Genomic DNA, 18,523 nt, shown 5'->3' with positions numbered 1-18,523 from the left:
TTGTGTTGAAAGATGGGCACCCTTCTCTTTCAAAAATAAGCCTGATAGTGTACAAATTATTTGTATTAAAGCATAGGTTATCATTACGCATATTGTACAAATTTTAATTTGTATTAAAGAAATTTGCAGAGATTTTTTTTGCGCATACAACCTATGAAAAATTAGAGGGGACATTGCTTCAGGCACATTCAGAAATGATATAAAAAATTCTTTTTCTTAAGGGATTAGTTTTGTTTATAAGAGCATGAGACTTGGAATAAGGTTTCTTAGAAGAAACTTCTTAAAGAGATTTTGGTAGTCTGTTATGTTAATTTCTTTGAAACATTTTGCTCTGTTAGGAAACCAGAGTTGACTGACTCAGCCTCTGTGCTAGAGACCTTCAAATTCCTTGAAAATGCAGCTGCAGAATTCAGTGATGAAGAGGATGATGATGGCGATGAAGGAAGAGACAGAACGGTTATTGATACTTCAACGGTGGGTGTTTGCCATATTAATACACAGGAAGCAAACTAGTTATAAAGTGTAAAATGACAGCAAATTGTTATTTTTTGAAAAATACATCATATTTGTCTCAGGATAATAAAATACTTGTGATATTTTTGATAGTTTATGAAAAACATTATTGTATACCATATTTTTGCATTATACATGATTTAACTCTTTTTTTGTGTGTGTGGGATATACTCTGTGAGGAACCCCTGAGGGTCAGGGAAGAAGGGATCCGGGAGAGAAGCAAGATGGGTAGGTTTCATACCCGGGATTCAAACTACATGTCCCAGGATCCTATGGGTTGGCATAAGTTTCCCAAGAGCTGGAGAAGGGAGGAGGACTACAGTTCCCAAGAATACCTGCAAAGCCCTGGGGGCAAGCAAAGGAAGCAGCAAGGGAACTACAAGTCCCAGGATCCTGAGGGAGAGGAGGGGGATTAGCTGAGGAGGAATAATCAGGAGGGAGAGGACCAGCTGGGGACCATAAAGGGAGAGGAGCCCATGGAATGGGAGGAGGAGAAAGAGGTCGGAGAGGAGATCCAAGCCCAAGATGACTGGGGAAGTGAGCCCATGGAGATTGCTGCTCTACCTCAGGTACAAGGGAAGAAGTTGAAAGGCTTCATAACAAACCTTCTTCAAGGCTGGGGAAAGCTTGGAGGAAAAGTTAAGTAGCTGTTCCACTCAAAGGGGAGAGAGGTGCCGTGCTGTAAAGCAGTGAATGATTTCAGCTGTGGCCAGAAGTCAGACCCTGCTGGAGAAACAGGTAGTGACTTGAGCTGTGTCCAGGAACCTGGCCATGCTGGGGAAGCAGTGAGTGATTTAAACTGTGTCCATAAGTGATGCCATGCTGGGGAAGCAGTGAGTGATTTAAACTGTGTCCAGAAGTCATGCCATGCTAGGAAGCAGTGAGTAATTTAAACTGTGTCCAGAAGTGGTGCCATGCTGGTGAAACAGTGAGTGATTTAAAACTGTGTCCAGGAATCAGGCCATACTGGGGAAGCAGTGAATGATTTAAACTGTATCCAGAAACTGTGGCCAGCAGGGGGAAGGAACAAGGGGTGATATGTGCTGTAACCCAGGACTGTGTCTGGAATAGGAAATGTGTTGGCCTTGCTGATGGAATAAAGCAGTTTTAAGCATATTTTTGGAGTCTGCTTCTGGGAGTGCTGTGTCCAGGGAAGGGCCCTTCCAGGGTCAGCCGAGTTCATACCTGCAGGAAGGCCTGAAGGTGGTGGCCTGCTGACAACTCGTATTGGGCTATACATGAATTTATTTACAAAATCTGTGATTTTCAAAAGGATTAATGTACAATTTTATTTCAATAAATGCAGGGTATACAAGGGTGCAGGGTATATATGATTTTACTTACTAAACTGGCTTTTTTCTGCAGGGTATACATGGGTGCAGGTTATGTACACAACAATATGGTAATCTCATTGGGACCAAATTATCCTTTCTCAAGAGACTTCTGCCTCTTAAAGATTTTCCTTCCCCTCTCTCTGTCTCTTTTATGTATACATCTGCATGCTATCAATTTCCAGCCTCAGCAATATTTGAAGCATTCTGTTATATGAAAAATGCAGTTTAATAAATATAAATTTTTTCTTCTTAGATTTGCAAAAATTTGTGAAGAAGGGTATTTTCTTGTTATATAATACTAAAACTTGAGAAATAACCATGTGGTAGCTTTCATGAATGCAAAATATTCATTATTGAAATATTTGGCTATATTGAAGAAATGTATTTGACATCATTAGGGGAACAGAGAAAATCTTACTCATCTAATACGAATAAAGTATATGAACTTATGAATAGTTTATTAAACACCCAAGCTTTACCAGCATCAAATGAAATACCATCAACAACAGACAAGCTCACACAATATTTTGAGCAAAAAATAACAAAGATAAGATCAAGTCTTGCTGTAACACAAATCTGTCACAGATTTCTTACATTTGTGAAACCATCAATGATCATATCAAGGTGGATAGAATCTGGTCCTCCTTTAAAATACCTACAACCAGCTCAGTTAAAGCATTGTTAACAAAATACACACATGCAAATTGTCTATTAGACAGCTGCCTTAATTATATGATGAAAAATTCATCAGATTGGTTCATTGAATGCTTTACTGAACATATAGAATACATGTTTTCGATTGGTCATTTCCCTTCTGATAAGGGCGATATTATAGTTCAATCCCTAAAAATGCCACTAGTAAGATCAGTAAACTCACAAATTATAGACCAGTGACTTCAATCCCATGACTGACCAAAACTATGGAGGGTCTAGTAGCATAACAATCCTATATAATAATTCTCACCACCAACGTTCTAATGTGGGACTGCCCGTGTCCATGGCTCCTGGAGTTGCTGAGCTAGGCTCCGTAGCCAGGATGACGTCACTAACAGCTGATTCCCAGGCAGGGGGAGGAGTAGGGAAACACGCCTCCCCCTGCCTGGGAATCAGCTGTCAGTGCGCCGCTCCCTGCCACTTCGGAGCAAGTGGCATGGAGCGGCGCATCAAAAAACTACAAGCGCGGCACCACAGAAAACCCTCCCCCCTCAGCGCATCACCCAATCCCCCCCCCCCAAGCACATCAAACACCCCCCTCCCCCCACCCGAAGCGCATAAAACCCCATCGCCACCCGCAGATACCAGTAGTAACGCTGTTCAGCCGCTGATGCTTCTCCTGTTGAGCAGCAGCGGCCGCTACAAAAAGAAAAGAAGCGATAAATGTTTTTAAACCCAGCCCAATCTCTGCAGCTGCTGCTATTCTCACCTGTACATCACTGCCCCTGGAGTAAGACCCCGGAAGAGTGCAGTGACGTGACAGGCGAGAGGAGGAGCAGCTGCAGAGACTGCATTGTAAGACTCGGGCATTTGCGAATGGTTTGGGCTGTGTTTAAAAACATTTATCACTTATTTTCTTTTTGTAGCGGCCGCTGCTGCTCAACAGGGGAAGGAGCAGCGGCCAGACAGCTTTACCACTGGCAGCTGCGGGTGGCGAGGGGGTTTGATACGCCGTTGGGAGGGGAGGGTCGCTGGACATGGGTAGCTGGGGGGGAGGGGAGGGTCGCTGGACATGGGTAGCTGCAGGGGGAGAGGAGGGTCACTGGACATGGATGGCTGGAGGCGGGGCAGGGGAGAGGGAGGTGGGGAGGGGGCCCTGAGACCCGAGAGTGGGGGTGGGGGCTCACTCACTGTCTCTCACATACACTCTCTCTGACACACTCCCTATCTATCACACTCTATCTCTCTGTCACACACACACAGACACTCTGTCTCTCACACTCACTCTCTCACACAAGCACACACACACACACGCTGTCTCTGTCTCTCATTCTCTCTATGACACACACACTCCATCTCTCACACACACTCTCTCTCAAACATACACTCGCCGAGGAAAACCTTGCTAGCGCCCGTTTCATTTGTGTCAGAAACGGGCCTTTTTTACTAGTTAATGGAATATTTGACACATTTCTCAGTCCTTCGTAGCTCTCAATCAGGTTTCAGACCATTATATAGCACCGAGACAGTCGTAACTTCTCAGATAACAAAATTCAGAAGATTAATATGCCTAGATGAGAAAATCCTACTACCACAATTTGATATGTCTAGTGCTTTTGAAGTAGTAGACCACATAACTCAAATGACCCTGCTCAACAACATGGGAATTAGTGATGCAGTGGCAGCCTGGTTTAATGTTTTTTTTTTTTAAATACTAGATCCTATTTTGTAAAGATGTCTAACCCGTTTTCAGCCTCTTGGATCTCTGAATGTGGGGTGCCACAAGGTTCCCCAATATCACTTATGTTATTTAATGTTATGATTTTTGGCAAGAAATTGAAAAAAGTGGGATTTAATCCATTTATATATGCTGATGATTTCACTATTTATGTACTTTTTAATAACATCACAGAGATATAGATAAGGTTTAAAAAGGTCTGGACCTTAAACTGTTAACTGTAAACCACATTGAGCCAAAACTTGTTTTTGGATAATTGTGTGATATAAGAATTACTAATTAGAGAGATCACGTGATGCAGTGAGAGGAGAAAGACGTGCTTCTCCTCTGGGGATCCTACGCTCCTTTTCACAACTTTACATTAATGCTACCTGGATTTGTGGAACAAAAAGTTTATCTATCACATCTTTGACCCTCGTGGACAAATTTTTGTGTACTTCTGGCGGTGATATGCCCAGAAAAGGGCAAAGAATAGCAAAAGAAAAACTGAAGGCGACTGGAAACAAGATGATGGACACACATAGCCAGGGTTCTATTCTCAACAATTGCAGCAGCTTTCCGCTGGAGTGGGTCAGACATTAGAGCCAAAATTTGTGCAACTTTCACAACAAATATCTAATCTAGAAGCAAGCATGTCTGACACCATCTGAAGGGCAGGAGAGCTTGGAACAGCATGTGTCCGCATTGGAAGATGTGACTCACCCTTGCGGCCCTGGAAAAACAGCTGCGTGAACACATGGAGAAGATAGGTGACCTGATAAATAGGTCTCAGCGCTGCAATTTGCTGGATTGCCAGAGTCCTTTGTTGAGCACACACTTGCTACTGAGCTGGAAAGATGGCTGTTGAAAGAATTTGCACTGTTGGATAATATGGGCCCATTATGCCTCAAGTGGGCACTTGCAGGATGGAAAACAGTGACCCTGTATTGTGATCCTTGAAGGGCACAATTATATACACAAGGTGTAAATCCTTAGGGGTTGTTGACAGAAGAGGGATTCATTACAATTCTTTTGCACACCAGTTAAAATATTTCAAGATTTTTCTCCTCCTTTGCAGGAATGGCGCTGGAAGTTTATACCACTATGTGCCTCCCTAACTGTAAAAAACATTAAATTTATGCTGCAATACCTGGCTGTGCTAAAAATAAATGCTACTGGTAAATGGGACTCTTATACCTCTTTGGAGGTAGTGCGGACATTGTCAACACTCTGGCAGGGCCTGCTGAAACTGGAACATGATTCATACTTAACACTGCCCAGTTCATATAGGAGTTCAAGTAAAGTACTGCATTTGTATTAATTATGTATAGCCTGAAGAACCAGATTTGAGTTGCATTTTGCAAATACTGTTTTCTTTTGTGAATGTATCTTTAAAAATAAGTCATGTGGGGCGTAGGGTCCCCTTGCTCAGTGTTTCCCAAGTCTGGTCCTGGAGTACCCCTTTCCAGGCAGGGTTTCAGGATATCCACAGTAAATGTGCATGAAATTGATTTGCATATATTGCCTCCATTATATGCAGATCGAGTTCATACGTATTCATTGTGGATATCCTAAAAACCTGACTAACAACAGGTACTCCAGGACCGGGCTTGGGAAACAGTGCCCTAGCTCGCTAAGTGATCTCTGGATCTTGCCTACATGCATGTGTAATTGAGAACCCGGGGATTTTTGATGGGGTGTGGGAGGCGGAAGGGGGAGGGGTGTGGAGTGAAAGATTTTTGAGGAAGAGAGAGGGAACAACAACTTTTCAAAGACAAAGCACAAGGCAGAATGGTGTTCAAATGCAGATGCTGAGTGTATGTAAATTAGATTGGAAGCCTGATTATAATTATATTTTACTCCTGGGCGAGGCTGGGTTCCTAGGAGAGTTTGACATAAAGAAAAAACGTGTGTGGAAGATATATGGGAGCTTGAGAGGATGAGTGGGCCAGCTATTGGTAACCTGAGAATTGCATCATGGAATGTCTGTGGCATTAATTCTCTGATAAAGAAAACTAAATTATTAGTGGCTTTAAGTCATCATAAAGCTGATATATGTCTGTAGGAGACCAGGTTGTCCGGGCAAGAGCATCAGTAGTTGAAACGCTTGGGTAGGGGAGGTGTTTTGCTCACCCTCTGAGGGATGTAGAGGTGGGGTGGCTATTCTGATCTGAAAGACTTGTCTGTTGTACCGCTCGCCAGATTTTTCAGGATAATCGAGGCCATTATGTAAGGGTGCAATTGAATTTACATGGTAAAGATTTAATACTTGTGGTAATTAAGAACCGATCTTTTATAGGAAGGTACTCCAGGTTGCTGCCGTTTTCCAGGGTTTGCCACTAATAATAGTGGCTATTATTTCCAATAGCAGTACATAAGCTTTTATTTTCATATATTGTTTATTCAAATTAACCTGTATATATTATCTAATGCATTTGAGCATTTCATGCCTAGTAGTACTATATCACTCATACTTCTATTCATTCTACTCAATACTCGTGTCTAATCCCTTTGCTGCTTATCCCGCTACCAGAAGCACAATGTTCAACATCGACCTCAAGTCTTTTTAATACCATTCTGTTCTAATTTATTGCTTTGCTAGGTAACTCCCTTTCGAGCCGTCCCTTCACTACTAAAGACCTGTTTTTAATTGTATAGTAGCAGCAGAGGTTCCTCTGTCTCTTGACTGCTTTTTTGAACTAATAATAGTGGGAGACATGAATATGGTACTAGAACCTTCTTTAGACTGCTTGGAAGGTACATATTCCACTCTTTCTACAGGTGAAAATGAATTACAGGTCTTTTTTTAGACACTGGGTCTGTTGGACCCTTGGTGTCTTTTCCATCCCAAAGAGTGTGATTACACTCATACTTCCAGGGTTCACTACAAGCTCTCTCGCTTAGATTATATTCTGGTGGACAAGACTTTGTTTCCCTGTGTGTCATCAGCAATGATAGGTCCTGAGGGACTATCAGGCCATGCACTCATTTGGATAGATTATGAAACAGGCCCCTATTTTACTCCCAAACCGTGCTGGCGATTCCCTTCTTATTTATATTCCTCACGAGAATTTTTAGTATATTTACAGGAACAGCGGAAAGAGTTTGAGTGGCATATTGAACATCATATGAATGATCCTGCAGTTTATTGAACCAAGGGAAAAATGGTGATGTGTGTGTGTGGGGCTATCATTGCCTTTGTTAACGCATGCAAGAAGCGCATGGCACAGGGTATAGTGACACTAGAGCACAAATTACATGCAGCCAAGAAAACCTATTTTGCAAGGCCGACTCCCTCAGCTTACAATACCTTGTAGGCCACATGCATAGCACTTAACTCCTACATACATGAGCGTATAGCCCTCTCAACACTCTATAGAGAACATAAATTTTTTTTTGCTATGGTAACAAAGCGGGGAAACTGTTAGCCCAAGTGACCAAGACATGGGGTGGGCCTTGGTATATTCGCACAATCCGCACTTAAGAGCCCTGGCCAGCTAGAGATAGATTCAGTATTCTCAGTCTAGAAATGGAGTCAGTGTTCTTAGTCTCCTTTGTAGTGTAGGAAAAAAAATAATACAGCAGAGTGCTTTATTTGCAGACAAAGGAATGTTCTCCGAGGACAAGCAGGCTGCTTGTTCTCACTGATGGGTGACGTCCGCGGCAGCCCCTCCAATCGGAGAACTTCTGTAGCAAAGACGTTTGCTAGGCCTCGCACGCACACCGCGCATGCGCGACCGTCTTCCCGCCCGAACTCGCTCGTGTTCGTCAGTCTTCTTTTTTCCACGCTCGGGACGGCTGTGTTTACCATCGTTCTGTGCCCTGAGGAGACCCTCGTGCTTTTCTTGCGTCCTTCTGTTTCGGAAGTCTTCTTTCCTTTCTACTTCGCTTGTTCTTCAAAAAAAAAAAAAAAAAGAAAACTTTCCTTTATTTTTGAGTTGTTTTTCCCGTACAAGTTTCCTTTCGCTTTCGCTAGCGGCCCTGTTGGCTGCTCGTTTGGGTTTTTCTCCCTTTTTATTTTTGGTGCCTTTGCAATCATCGCGAATTTTGATTTTGCCGGCGTGATTTTTCCGCCCATGTCATCGAAGCCTCCCAGCGGCTTCAAGAAGTGCACCCAGTGCAACCGGGCTATCTCGCTCACTGATAGGCACGCTTCGTGCTTTCAGTGTCTGGGGGCTGGGCACCGTCCTCAGGCCTGTACTCTCCGTTTGTTGAAAAAGAGAACTCAGGCGGCGAGATTGGCCCAGTGGAACGTTCTGTTCGGGGCCTCACCTGGTGCTTCGACGGTCTCAGTATCGAGGTCATCGGCCGGTGCTCCAGCGTCTACGGTACCGAGATCATCGTTGGTACTGATGTTGTCGGAGGGTGCTTCTTCGTCCAGAGTGCAGGTGAGGGCTGTCCATTCCCCTGCTAGTGGCGGTGAGCCCTCGAGTAGGTCTCCCCCTGCCTCGAGGGCTCCTGCGGTACAGCCCCCCTGTGATCGACCTCCTTCGGACCCGGCCTTGAGGAAGAGGCGCTTGGATTCGACGTCCTCCTCGTCGGTACCGGGAGGTTCCGGTGACATGCTTCGTGTGAAGGCAAAGAAGCATTGGCACCGGTCACCTTCCTGTCGAGGTACCGAGAGCTCTGGGTCGCCGAAGGAGTTGGCACCCACTAGGCATCGACGCTGGGAGGATCGCTCACCCTCTATTCAGGAGGTGTCGATGCGCTCTACCCTGGACAGCCCGGTACCGCCTCCGCACCCCGAGCAGATTCTCAGTTCGTCACCTGTACCGGACTCACAGCCTTTCTCGACAGCCGCTCTAAGCGAGAGCCTCAGGGCCATCCTTCCAGGGATCCTGGAGGAGCTGTTGCGCCCTTCTCCGGTACCGGGGGTGCTTGCGCTGCCGGTGCCGTCGAGTGAGGCGACGACTGGCCCCTTGCCCATCGTGAGGTCTCCGGTGCTGGTACCGCTTGCGGTGCCTGCGTCGGCTGCCTCCCAAGCAGACTCTCCAACGACGTCAATGGAGGGAGCTTCATCGCCGCCGATGCGAGAGTCTACTTCTCGATGTTCCCACCGTGGCCATGTGTCTAAGGAGTCGAAGTGGGCACGACTTCGGACAGAGGTTCATGAACTAGTGTCCGACACCGATGGTGAGGCCTCGTGGGAGGCAGAGGAGGACGTCAGATATTTCTCAGATGAGGAGTCTGATGGTCTTCCTTCTGATCCCACTCCCTCCCCTGAAAGACAGCTTTCTCCTCCTGAGAGTCTATCTTTCGCGGCCTTTGTCCGGGAAATGTCTACGGCAATTCCCTTCCCTGTGGTTACGGAGGATGAGCCAAGGGCTGAAAGGTTTGAGCTTTTGGACTATCCTTCGCCACCTAAGGAATCGTCCACAGTGTACCTATGCATCATGTCTTCAAGAAGACACTGCTGGAGAACTGGGCGAAGCCGCTAACAAATCCCCACATTCCCAAGAAGATCAAGTCCCAGTATCGGATCCATGGGGACCCTGAGTTGATGCGGACTCAGGTGCCTCACGACTCTGGGGTTGTAGATCTGGCCCTTAAGAAGGTCAAGAGTTCTAGAGAGTATGCTTCGACGTCCCCGGGCAGAGACTCTAAAACCTTGGATTCTTTTGGGAGGAAGGCCTACCATTCCTTAATGCTCATAGCCAAAATCAAGTCTTACCAGCTCTACACGAGCATTCATATGCGGAACAATGTGCGGCAGTTGGTGGACTTGGTGGATAAGCTCCCTTCTGAGCAAGCCAAGCCTTTTCAGCAGGTGGTCAGGCAGCTGAAGGTGTGTCGTAAATCCCTGGCCATGGGTGTTTACGATACTTTTGATGTCGCTTCCAGGGCCACTGCTCAAGGTGTGGTGATGCGCAGACTCTCATGGCTGCATGCCTCCGACCTGGAAAATAGGATTCAGCAGCAGACTGCGAACTCTCCTTGCCGGGGGGGATAATATTTTTGGAGAAAAGATCGAACAGGTGGTAGAGCAGCTCCACCAGCGGGACACTGCTTTCGACAAATTCTCCCGCAGGGCGCCTTCAGCATCTACCTCAACTGGTAGACGTTTTTATGGCAGAAGGAGGACTGTTACCTATTCTTCTAATAGGCATAGGTACAATCCTCCCTCTCGCCAGCCTGCGGCCCAGGCCAAGCCCCAGCGCGCTCGTTCTCGTCAACAGCATGCGACTCAGCAGGCCCCTGCGGCTCCCCAGCAGAAGCAAAGGACGGGCTTTTGACTGACTCCAGCAGAGCATAGCCGAAATCAAAGTGTCTATGCCTGACGATCTGCCGGTCGGTGGGAGGTTAAAATTTTTCACCAAAGGTGGCCTCTCATAACCTCCGATCAGTGGGTTCTCCAAATAGTCATGCTGGGCTACTCCCTCAATTTGGTTTCCAAGCCTCCAAATTGCCCACCAGGAGCTCAATCCTTCAGCTTCCAGCACAAGCAGGTACTTGCAGAGGAACTCTCCGCCCTTCTCAGCGCCAATGCAGTCGAGCCTGTGCCACCCAGGCAAGAAGGGCTGGGATTCTATTCCAGGTACTTCCTTGTGGAAAAGAAAACAGGGGGGATGCGTCCCATCCTAGACCTAAGGGCCCTGAACAAATATCTGGTCAAGGAAAAGTTCGGGATGCTTTCCCTGGGCACCCTCCTTCCCATGATTCAGGAAAACGATTGGCTATGCTCTCTGGACTTAAAGGATGCTTATACACACATCCCGATACTGCGAGCTCACAGACAGTATCTTCAATTTCGTCTGGGAACACGGCACTTTCAGTTTTGTTTGCTACCCTTTGGTCTCGTCTCCGCACCCAGGGTGTTCACAAAGTGTCTGGCTGTAGTAGCGGCGTCCCTACGCAGACTGGGAGTGCACTTGTTCCCTTACCTCGACGATTGGCTGGTGAAGAACACCTCCGAGGCAGGAGCTCTACAGTCCATGCAGATGACTATTCGACTCCTGGAGCTACTAGGGTTTGTGATAAATTATCCAAAGTCCCACCTTCTTCCTGTTCAGAAACTCAAATTCATAGGGGCTCTGCTGGATTCTCAGACAGCTCATGCCTACCTTCCGGAAGCGAGGGCTGACAATCTTCTGTCCCTGGGTACGAGCGTCCCAGCAGATCACAGCTCAGCAGATGTTGAGATTGCTCGGCCACATGGCCTCCACAGTTCTTGTGACTCCCATGGCCCGCCTCCACATGAGATCAGCTCAGTGGACCCTAGCGTCTCAGTGGTACCAAGCTGCTGGGGACCTAGAGGACGTAATCCTACACTTATCTTAGAGTCGATCTTATTTCGTGCTGGTGAAGGTAACAATGTAGTTATGTCTCCGGAGTAACAGCTGGACGTGCAAATGTGCTCAAAGTAAACGTGAATAAAACCAATTCAATCCTCCTCGATTTGCTCAGTTCTTATCTAGTTTGACTCCACACTAGACATCATTGGTTCTCCTGATGACGCAAATACTTGCGAAACACAGCTTGTGTTGAGAACACGAACTAGATAAGAGCTGAGCAAATGGAGGAGGATTGAATTGGTTTTATTCATGTTTACTTTGAGCACGTTTGCACGTCTAGTTGTTACTCCGGAGGCATAACTATATTGTTACCTTCAGCACAAAATAAGATCGGCTCTAAGATAAGTATATGATTGAATAAGCAACTATACAGTAATAGTAGTCATTACAATTAGTAATGACATTGAAAACAAGACTGAGAATGCAGTATAAGGAGGTAGGTAGGGTCATAGTGCTGTGATGTTGTTGACAACATATTACTAAGAGCTTTCCATGCCGGAGTAATATGGTATTACTGAGCACTATCACTTCATTAATATAAATAATATTGAAGTTACACATGTAGTAGAGGAGGTTTCACTTTAAGAGCATAGTAAAAAACTAAGTTAAAAAAACGGTCTCTCTAAGGTTTGTTATGTGAGTTAAAATTTAATGCCAAGAAGTGTAGAGTGATGCACTAGGAGGGGAGGGATTAGTAAGCTCGAGAGAAACTTTGGGGTGTTGGTGTCTGAGGATCTAAAGGTGAAGAAACAATGCGACAAGGCGACGGCTGTGGCCAGAAGGATGCTAGGCTGCATAGAGAGGGGTATAACCAGCAGAAGCAAGGAGGTGTTGATGCCCCTCTACAAGTCGTTGGTGAGGCCCCACTTGGAGTATTGTGTTCAGTTTTGGAGGCCGTATCTTGCTAAAGATGTAAAAAGACTGGAAGCAGTGCAAAGAAAAGCTACAAAATGGTATGGGATTTGCCTTGCAAATAGTATGAGGAGAGACTTGCTGACCTGAACATGCATGCCTTGGAGGAAAGGAGAAACAGGGGTGACATGATACAAATGTTCAAGTATTTGAAAGGTGTTAATCTGCAAATTAACCTTTTTTGGAAACTGGAAGGCAGTAGAAATAGAGGACATGAATTGAGGTTGAAGGGGGGCAGACCCAGGAGTAATGTCAGGAAGTATTTTTTCATGGAGAGGGTGGTGGATATATGGAATGCCCTCCTGCGGGAGGTGGTGAAGATATAAATGGTAATGGAATTCATACGTGTGGGATAAACAGAAAAGAACCCTGTTTAGAAGGAATGGATCCATGGAATCTTAGCGGAGATTAGGTGGCAACACTGGTAATTGGGAAGCGAAACCATTGCAGGGCAAACTTCTATGGTCTACGCCCTGATCGTGACTGAATAAATATTGATGGGCTGGAGTGTAAATTTTAAGGGGTTTTGATGTTAGCTTCAGAACTTAGTACAAGAACAGTGCTGGGCAGACTTCTTCGGTCTGTGCCCTAATGGTGTGGACAAATAAAACTCTGGTATAAAGTACCACATACTATGTAAAATGAGTTTATCTTGGGCAGACTGGATGGACCGTACAGGTCTTTATCTGCCATTATTTACTGTGTTACTATGTAAAGACCATATGGTATATCTAGTCTGCCTATCTATAGCTATCCTTCCTTTCCCTTAGAGATCCAAGGTGTTTCTCCCGTGCTTTCTTGAATTCAGGTACAGGCTTCATTTCTACAGGAGGCCATGGAGATGAACACTGTATCTCAATATTGTGCATAATGTTTGATTGGTCTGCATAAGTTTGCTGCATATAGTACATTGTAGTGGCAAATAATATAATTAGACTCACAGATTTCTTGAAGATATTTAAATCAATATACCTAATGAGGATGTCATGCCATAAAGCAACATTTTTGATCCTGATGAACCTAAAATGTTGAAATAGTTGCTGTTTGAATAGAAGAATATAATCATTGCCGTACTGGGACAGACCATAGGTTCATCAAGCACAGTATCCTGTTGTATCCTTTTTCCAACAGTGGCTAATCCAGGTCGAAAGTACCTGGCAAGATCTCAAAAGAGTAAAACAGATTTTATGTTCCTTATCCTAGAAATAAGAAGTGGATTTTTCCCAAGTCCATCTTAATAATGGTTTATGGACTTTTCTTTTAGGAAATTATCTAAACCTTTTTTAAATCCTGCTAAGCTAACTGCTTTTACTACATTCTCTGGTAACGAATTCCAGAGTTTAATTACACGTTGAGTGAAAAATATTTTCTATGGTTGTTTTAAATTTACTACTTAATAGCTTCATTGCATGCCCCTCCCCCCCCCCCCAGTCCTAATATTTTTGGAAAGAGTAAACAAGCAATTTACCTTTACCCATTCTACTTCACTCAGTAGTTTATAGAACTCTATCTCATCTCCCCCTCAGCTGTCTATTCTCCAAGCTGAAGAGCCCTAATCTCTTTAGCGTTTCCTCATAGGGAAGTTGTCCCATCCTGTTTATCATTTTCATTGCTCTTCTCTGTACCTTTATTTATTTATTTATTGCATTTGTATCCCACATTCCCCCACCTATTTGCAGGCTCAATGTGGCTTATATAGATTTGTTAACATTGTCATTTCAGGATATCAGATCAGATACAGTTAGTAATGTGTAGCGATTAGGAAGGGAAGAAAGAAGAAGGAAGAGAGTGATTAGGGTAGTTATAGTTATAATTCAACTATATCTTGTTTGAGATGCAGTGACCAGAATTGCACACATTATTCTAGGTGCAGTCGCACAATGGAGTGGTACAAAGGCATTATAACATTCTCATTTTGTTTTCCATTCATCTCCTAATAATTCCTAACATTCTATTTGCTTTCTTAGTGCTGCTACACACTGAATAGAAGATTTCAATGTATCATCAATGATGACACCTAGATCTTTTTCCTGGGCAGTGAATGCCAATATGAAACCTTGCATCATATTGCTATAGTTTGGGTTCCTCTTTCTCACATGCATCACTTTGCACTTGCTCACATTAAACCTGACCTGCCATTTGGATGCCCAGTCTCCCAGTCTCGTAAGGTCATCTTGCAATTTTTCACAAACTTCTTTCAATTTAACGGCTTTGAATAATATTGTCTCATCAGCAAATTTCATTACCTCACTAGTTATTCCCATCTCTTGATTGTTTATAAATATGCCAAAAAGCAGCAGTCCCAGCTCAAACCCCTGGGGAACCCCACTATCTACTCTTCTCTGCTAAGAATACTGACCATTTAACCCTACTCTCTGTTTTCTGTCTCTTAAAAAGTTTTTAATCCACAATAGGACATTACCTCCTATCCCATGACTAATTCCTCAGGAGTCTTTCATGAGGTACTTTGTCACACTCCTTTTAAAAATCCAGGTACACAATATCGACCAGCTCACCTTTATCCACGTGTTTTTCACCCCTTCAAAAAAATGTAATAGATTGGTGAGATGATATCCCTTGTCTAAATCCATGTTGGCTTTGTCTCATTAATCCATGCTTATGTATATGCTCTGTAATTTTGTTCTTTATAATCTCTACCATTTTGCCAGCCACCGACGTCAGGCTCACTGTTCTATAATTTCCTGGATTGCCAAATCCAAAAATAAATAAAAATACAAATTAAAATGTATCCAGACCTTGAAGGCCTGAAGCAGTTGAGAAGTTGGAAAGAGTAATACATGATAGGACTACTGAAAGGGAGTGGAGAAAGAACCTGGAATGGAACTGGATGAGAGAGGCTGCGCTGAGTAGGACTGGGAAGGTGTGGACAGAGCAAGGAAGAAATATTTTCCATGTAGATTCCTCCTGGTTTCCTTTCCCGAAACACAAATTACAGGAAATGAGTACATTGTGAAAGAATGCAAGACTGTTTGATGGACTCGACATGAGCCTTTTTTTTTTGGCTGTATTGCCTGAATCAGGAGGCCAAAAAACAATCTAAACGGATAAATAGAATAATAAAAACAATGGAAACACATGGTTACATAAATAAGCATGAATATAAGACACACAAAGGAATAAACTTAGATATAAAAAAACATATATGTAAAGAACTATTCTTTAATTCAGTTTGTGTAAAACTCCTTTGAGAAATAAATACAGATCATAGGGGCTGAGAACATGAAATAAAAGAATGATATCTTTCTGAAGTATGAAAAATTACTGAACAATTGTTTCCACCTGTAGCAAGGATTTATTATTTGGCTCCCTATGTTAAGAAACCAAGTGAGCGCATAATACCGTCTATGGAAACCCCATTTGAGGAGCTAAATTTGAATTTATCACAAACAATTGAAGATGAACTATGTGGAGTACAACCTGCTACATTAATTATAGACTTTGTTCTACAGCCGGATCGGGACTGGATCTTGAAAACTTTCTTTAAACATAGACATGAAGTCTTTCTGAATTGCAAAGTCAAAGTATTTCCTGATATTGCTAGACAAACTCAGAAAAGACGTCAGTCTTTTTTGAAACTTCGTGATCGTGTATTGTCACAGAGGGGAATTTTCTGGTTTAATTTTCCTTGCAAATGTGTTGTTAAATTTCAATAAATTAAATATGTTTTCTTTGAGAGTGATCAGTTAGCAAAATTCCTGGACTCCAGACAAGAACCAGCCGTAAACTCTCTGGTGCTTCCTCCATTAGTATCTACTCTGTGATAGGATAAGTGGGAATATGTTCTACTCATTTTTTCCTATGTTAACCAATTTTTGAATAGTGCCTTGCCTATAATTGTGGACTTTAGCAGTAATTATCATTTAATAGATTTTCTTTATAAAATATTTTCTTGTATGGTAATACTCCTTTTCTGTACAAGTGTTTCTTGTAAAATTTATTAAAACTACAAATAAATTAAAAAAAAGAAATAAAAGAATGTCAGATTGGTAATATCAATTGAGAGCATAAAGTAAATCATATACAGATGTGCATATGTGAGGTGTACAAAACTGTACAGCTTCTTCAAGATGCAGCTAAAACCTATAAAAGGGACGGACAAAAAAAAGAATGTGTCCACAAAATTTAATACAGGAATTAGGGTGCAACAATGAAAGCAAGCATGTACACAGAACCATATGTGTGCAATGTGTGAATAAGAAGATACAATAAAAACACAGTCAGACTAGTAAAATCCAAGTGAGTATAAAAGTGTGAAGCTCTGTGAGCTCAAAGAGAATATCAAACTACTAACATGTAAAGTAAATTCTAGCAGCATCTCACCACGCATGCGCGGGTGCCTTCCTGCCCAATGTGCGAGCGCGGGTCCCTCAGTCTTCGATTTTCCATGCAGTAGGGTGGGTCTGTCTTTTCTTTGCCTTTGCAGTGCCTTCCCTTGTGGGTTATTTTCCCTCATTGCCTTCTTCATTTTCTCAAAATTTGTTTTGTAATTTCCCACTTAGTTCTAAGTGTGTTTTGACCCATCAAATTTTCTTTCTTTTTCACAGCTCAGTAGGCCCGCTTAGGCCTCAGCATTGACCCGCGACTTTGATTTGAGAAGCAGGGATTTAGTACATAAGTACATAAGTATTGCCATACTGGGAAAGACCAAAGATCCATCAAGCCCAGCATCCCGTTTCCAACAGTGGCCAATCCAGGTCACAAATTACCTGGCAAGATCCCAAAAATGTGCAACAACATATTCTATACTGCGAATCCCAGAAATAGTGGATTCTCCCCAACTCCATTTAATAATAGTCTATGGAAGCCGTCCAGACCTTTTTTTTAAAAAACTCTGCTAAGCTAACCGCCTTTACCACATTCTCTGGCAACGAATTCCAGAGTTTAATTACACGTTGAGTGATAAGGCACCAGTCATTTCTACTCTGCTTAGGGCCTGCAGGCAGCCTGCCTCCTTGGCATATGGCAAGCTTTTGAGCACTCCAAGAAGGAGAGCTCTCCTTGGCAGATACAGGTACTAGAGATTTTGGAATTTCTGTAGAAGGGTGTGGAGCAGGGCTTGACTCTCAGCTCTCTGAGAATTCAGGTAACAGCCCTTTCCTGCTTGTGGGGCAAATTGAACAGGGGCTCTGTGGCAACTCAGGCAGACATCAGGCACTTCTTGCTCAGAGTCAAGTAGATTAGGCCTCTATTGTAACTTATTTTCCCGCAGTGGGATTTTAATTTGGTCCTTAATGTTTGGTTGGGTATGTTTGTTGAGCCCTTGAAGAGAGTCTTTATTGAAGGTTCTCACCTTGGAGGCAATATTTCTGGTAGCCATGTGCTGATCCAGATGAATGTCTGAGTTGCAGACCCTGTCTTGAAGGGATCCCTACTTATCCTTTTCAGCCAAAGAAGTTTTCCTCTGAATAGTGGCCTCCTCCTTCCATTTGAAGAGGCTGCAGTTTTCTTAGCCTTCCCTGAACATAGACAATCAGAGGTCTTGTGGAGGCTCCAGAAGTTGGATGGTCCCCATGGTCTTGATGTAATATTTGGAGGTGACCAATCCCTTTCACTTATTGGATAGGCTTTTTATGCTCTTTCAGGGGCCATGCATAGATCAGATGGCCTCCAAGTCTTTGATAGCTTGGTGGATAAAGGCAGCGATTGAGATGGTGTACATCATTCATGGGAAAGCAGTTCCATTGGGCCTGAAGACTCACTCCACCCAAGCCCAGGCAGCATCTTGGGCAGAGGCTTGAACTATCAGACTGGATGACATCTGCAAGGTGGCAATGTGTTCGTCATCACATTCCTGTGTGAAGTTCTATACAATCAATGTCTTAGCCAGGGGCAATGCGACCTTTGGTGGGGCTGTGATTCAGGAGGCCTTGTCTTCTCCTGCCCTGTAGGGTATTAAGTTTGTACATACCATTCATCTGGACTGGTCTAGCAGGATAAGGAAGGTGAAATTTATTCATACAAGGCCTCATCCTGGAAGACTGCTGCAGGCGGATATCTTCATGGCTTAACCTGCTCTCTCTCCTTGGATTTGCATGTAAATAGTTCAACTAGTATGGTATCTCACAATCTGTTGCAGTGGT

The 18,523-nt window shown here is 43.7% G+C and overlaps 1 protein-coding gene across 3 annotated transcripts in view; it reads left to right on the top strand.

Moving 5' to 3' along the window:
- STRN (striatin) overlaps positions 1 to 18,523 on the top strand; it is a 370,558-nt gene that overhangs the window by 198,594 nt on the left and 153,441 nt on the right. For all 3 annotated transcript variants that reach the window (XM_030196411.1, XM_030196410.1, XM_030196412.1), the window contains exon 6: positions 339 to 474. In XM_030196411.1, the coding sequence (XP_030052271.1) occupies positions 339 to 474 (136 nt within the window). The remainder of the gene's footprint in view (positions 1 to 338; positions 475 to 18,523) is intronic.

Source organism: Microcaecilia unicolor, chromosome 3 (genome assembly GCF_901765095.1).
Source record: "Microcaecilia unicolor chromosome 3, aMicUni1.1, whole genome shotgun sequence".
Taxonomy (NCBI): domain Eukaryota; kingdom Metazoa; phylum Chordata; class Amphibia; order Gymnophiona; family Siphonopidae; genus Microcaecilia; species Microcaecilia unicolor.
The sequence above is the reverse complement of the archived record's forward strand: the minus strand, read 5'-3'. Positions and strand labels throughout refer to the sequence as shown.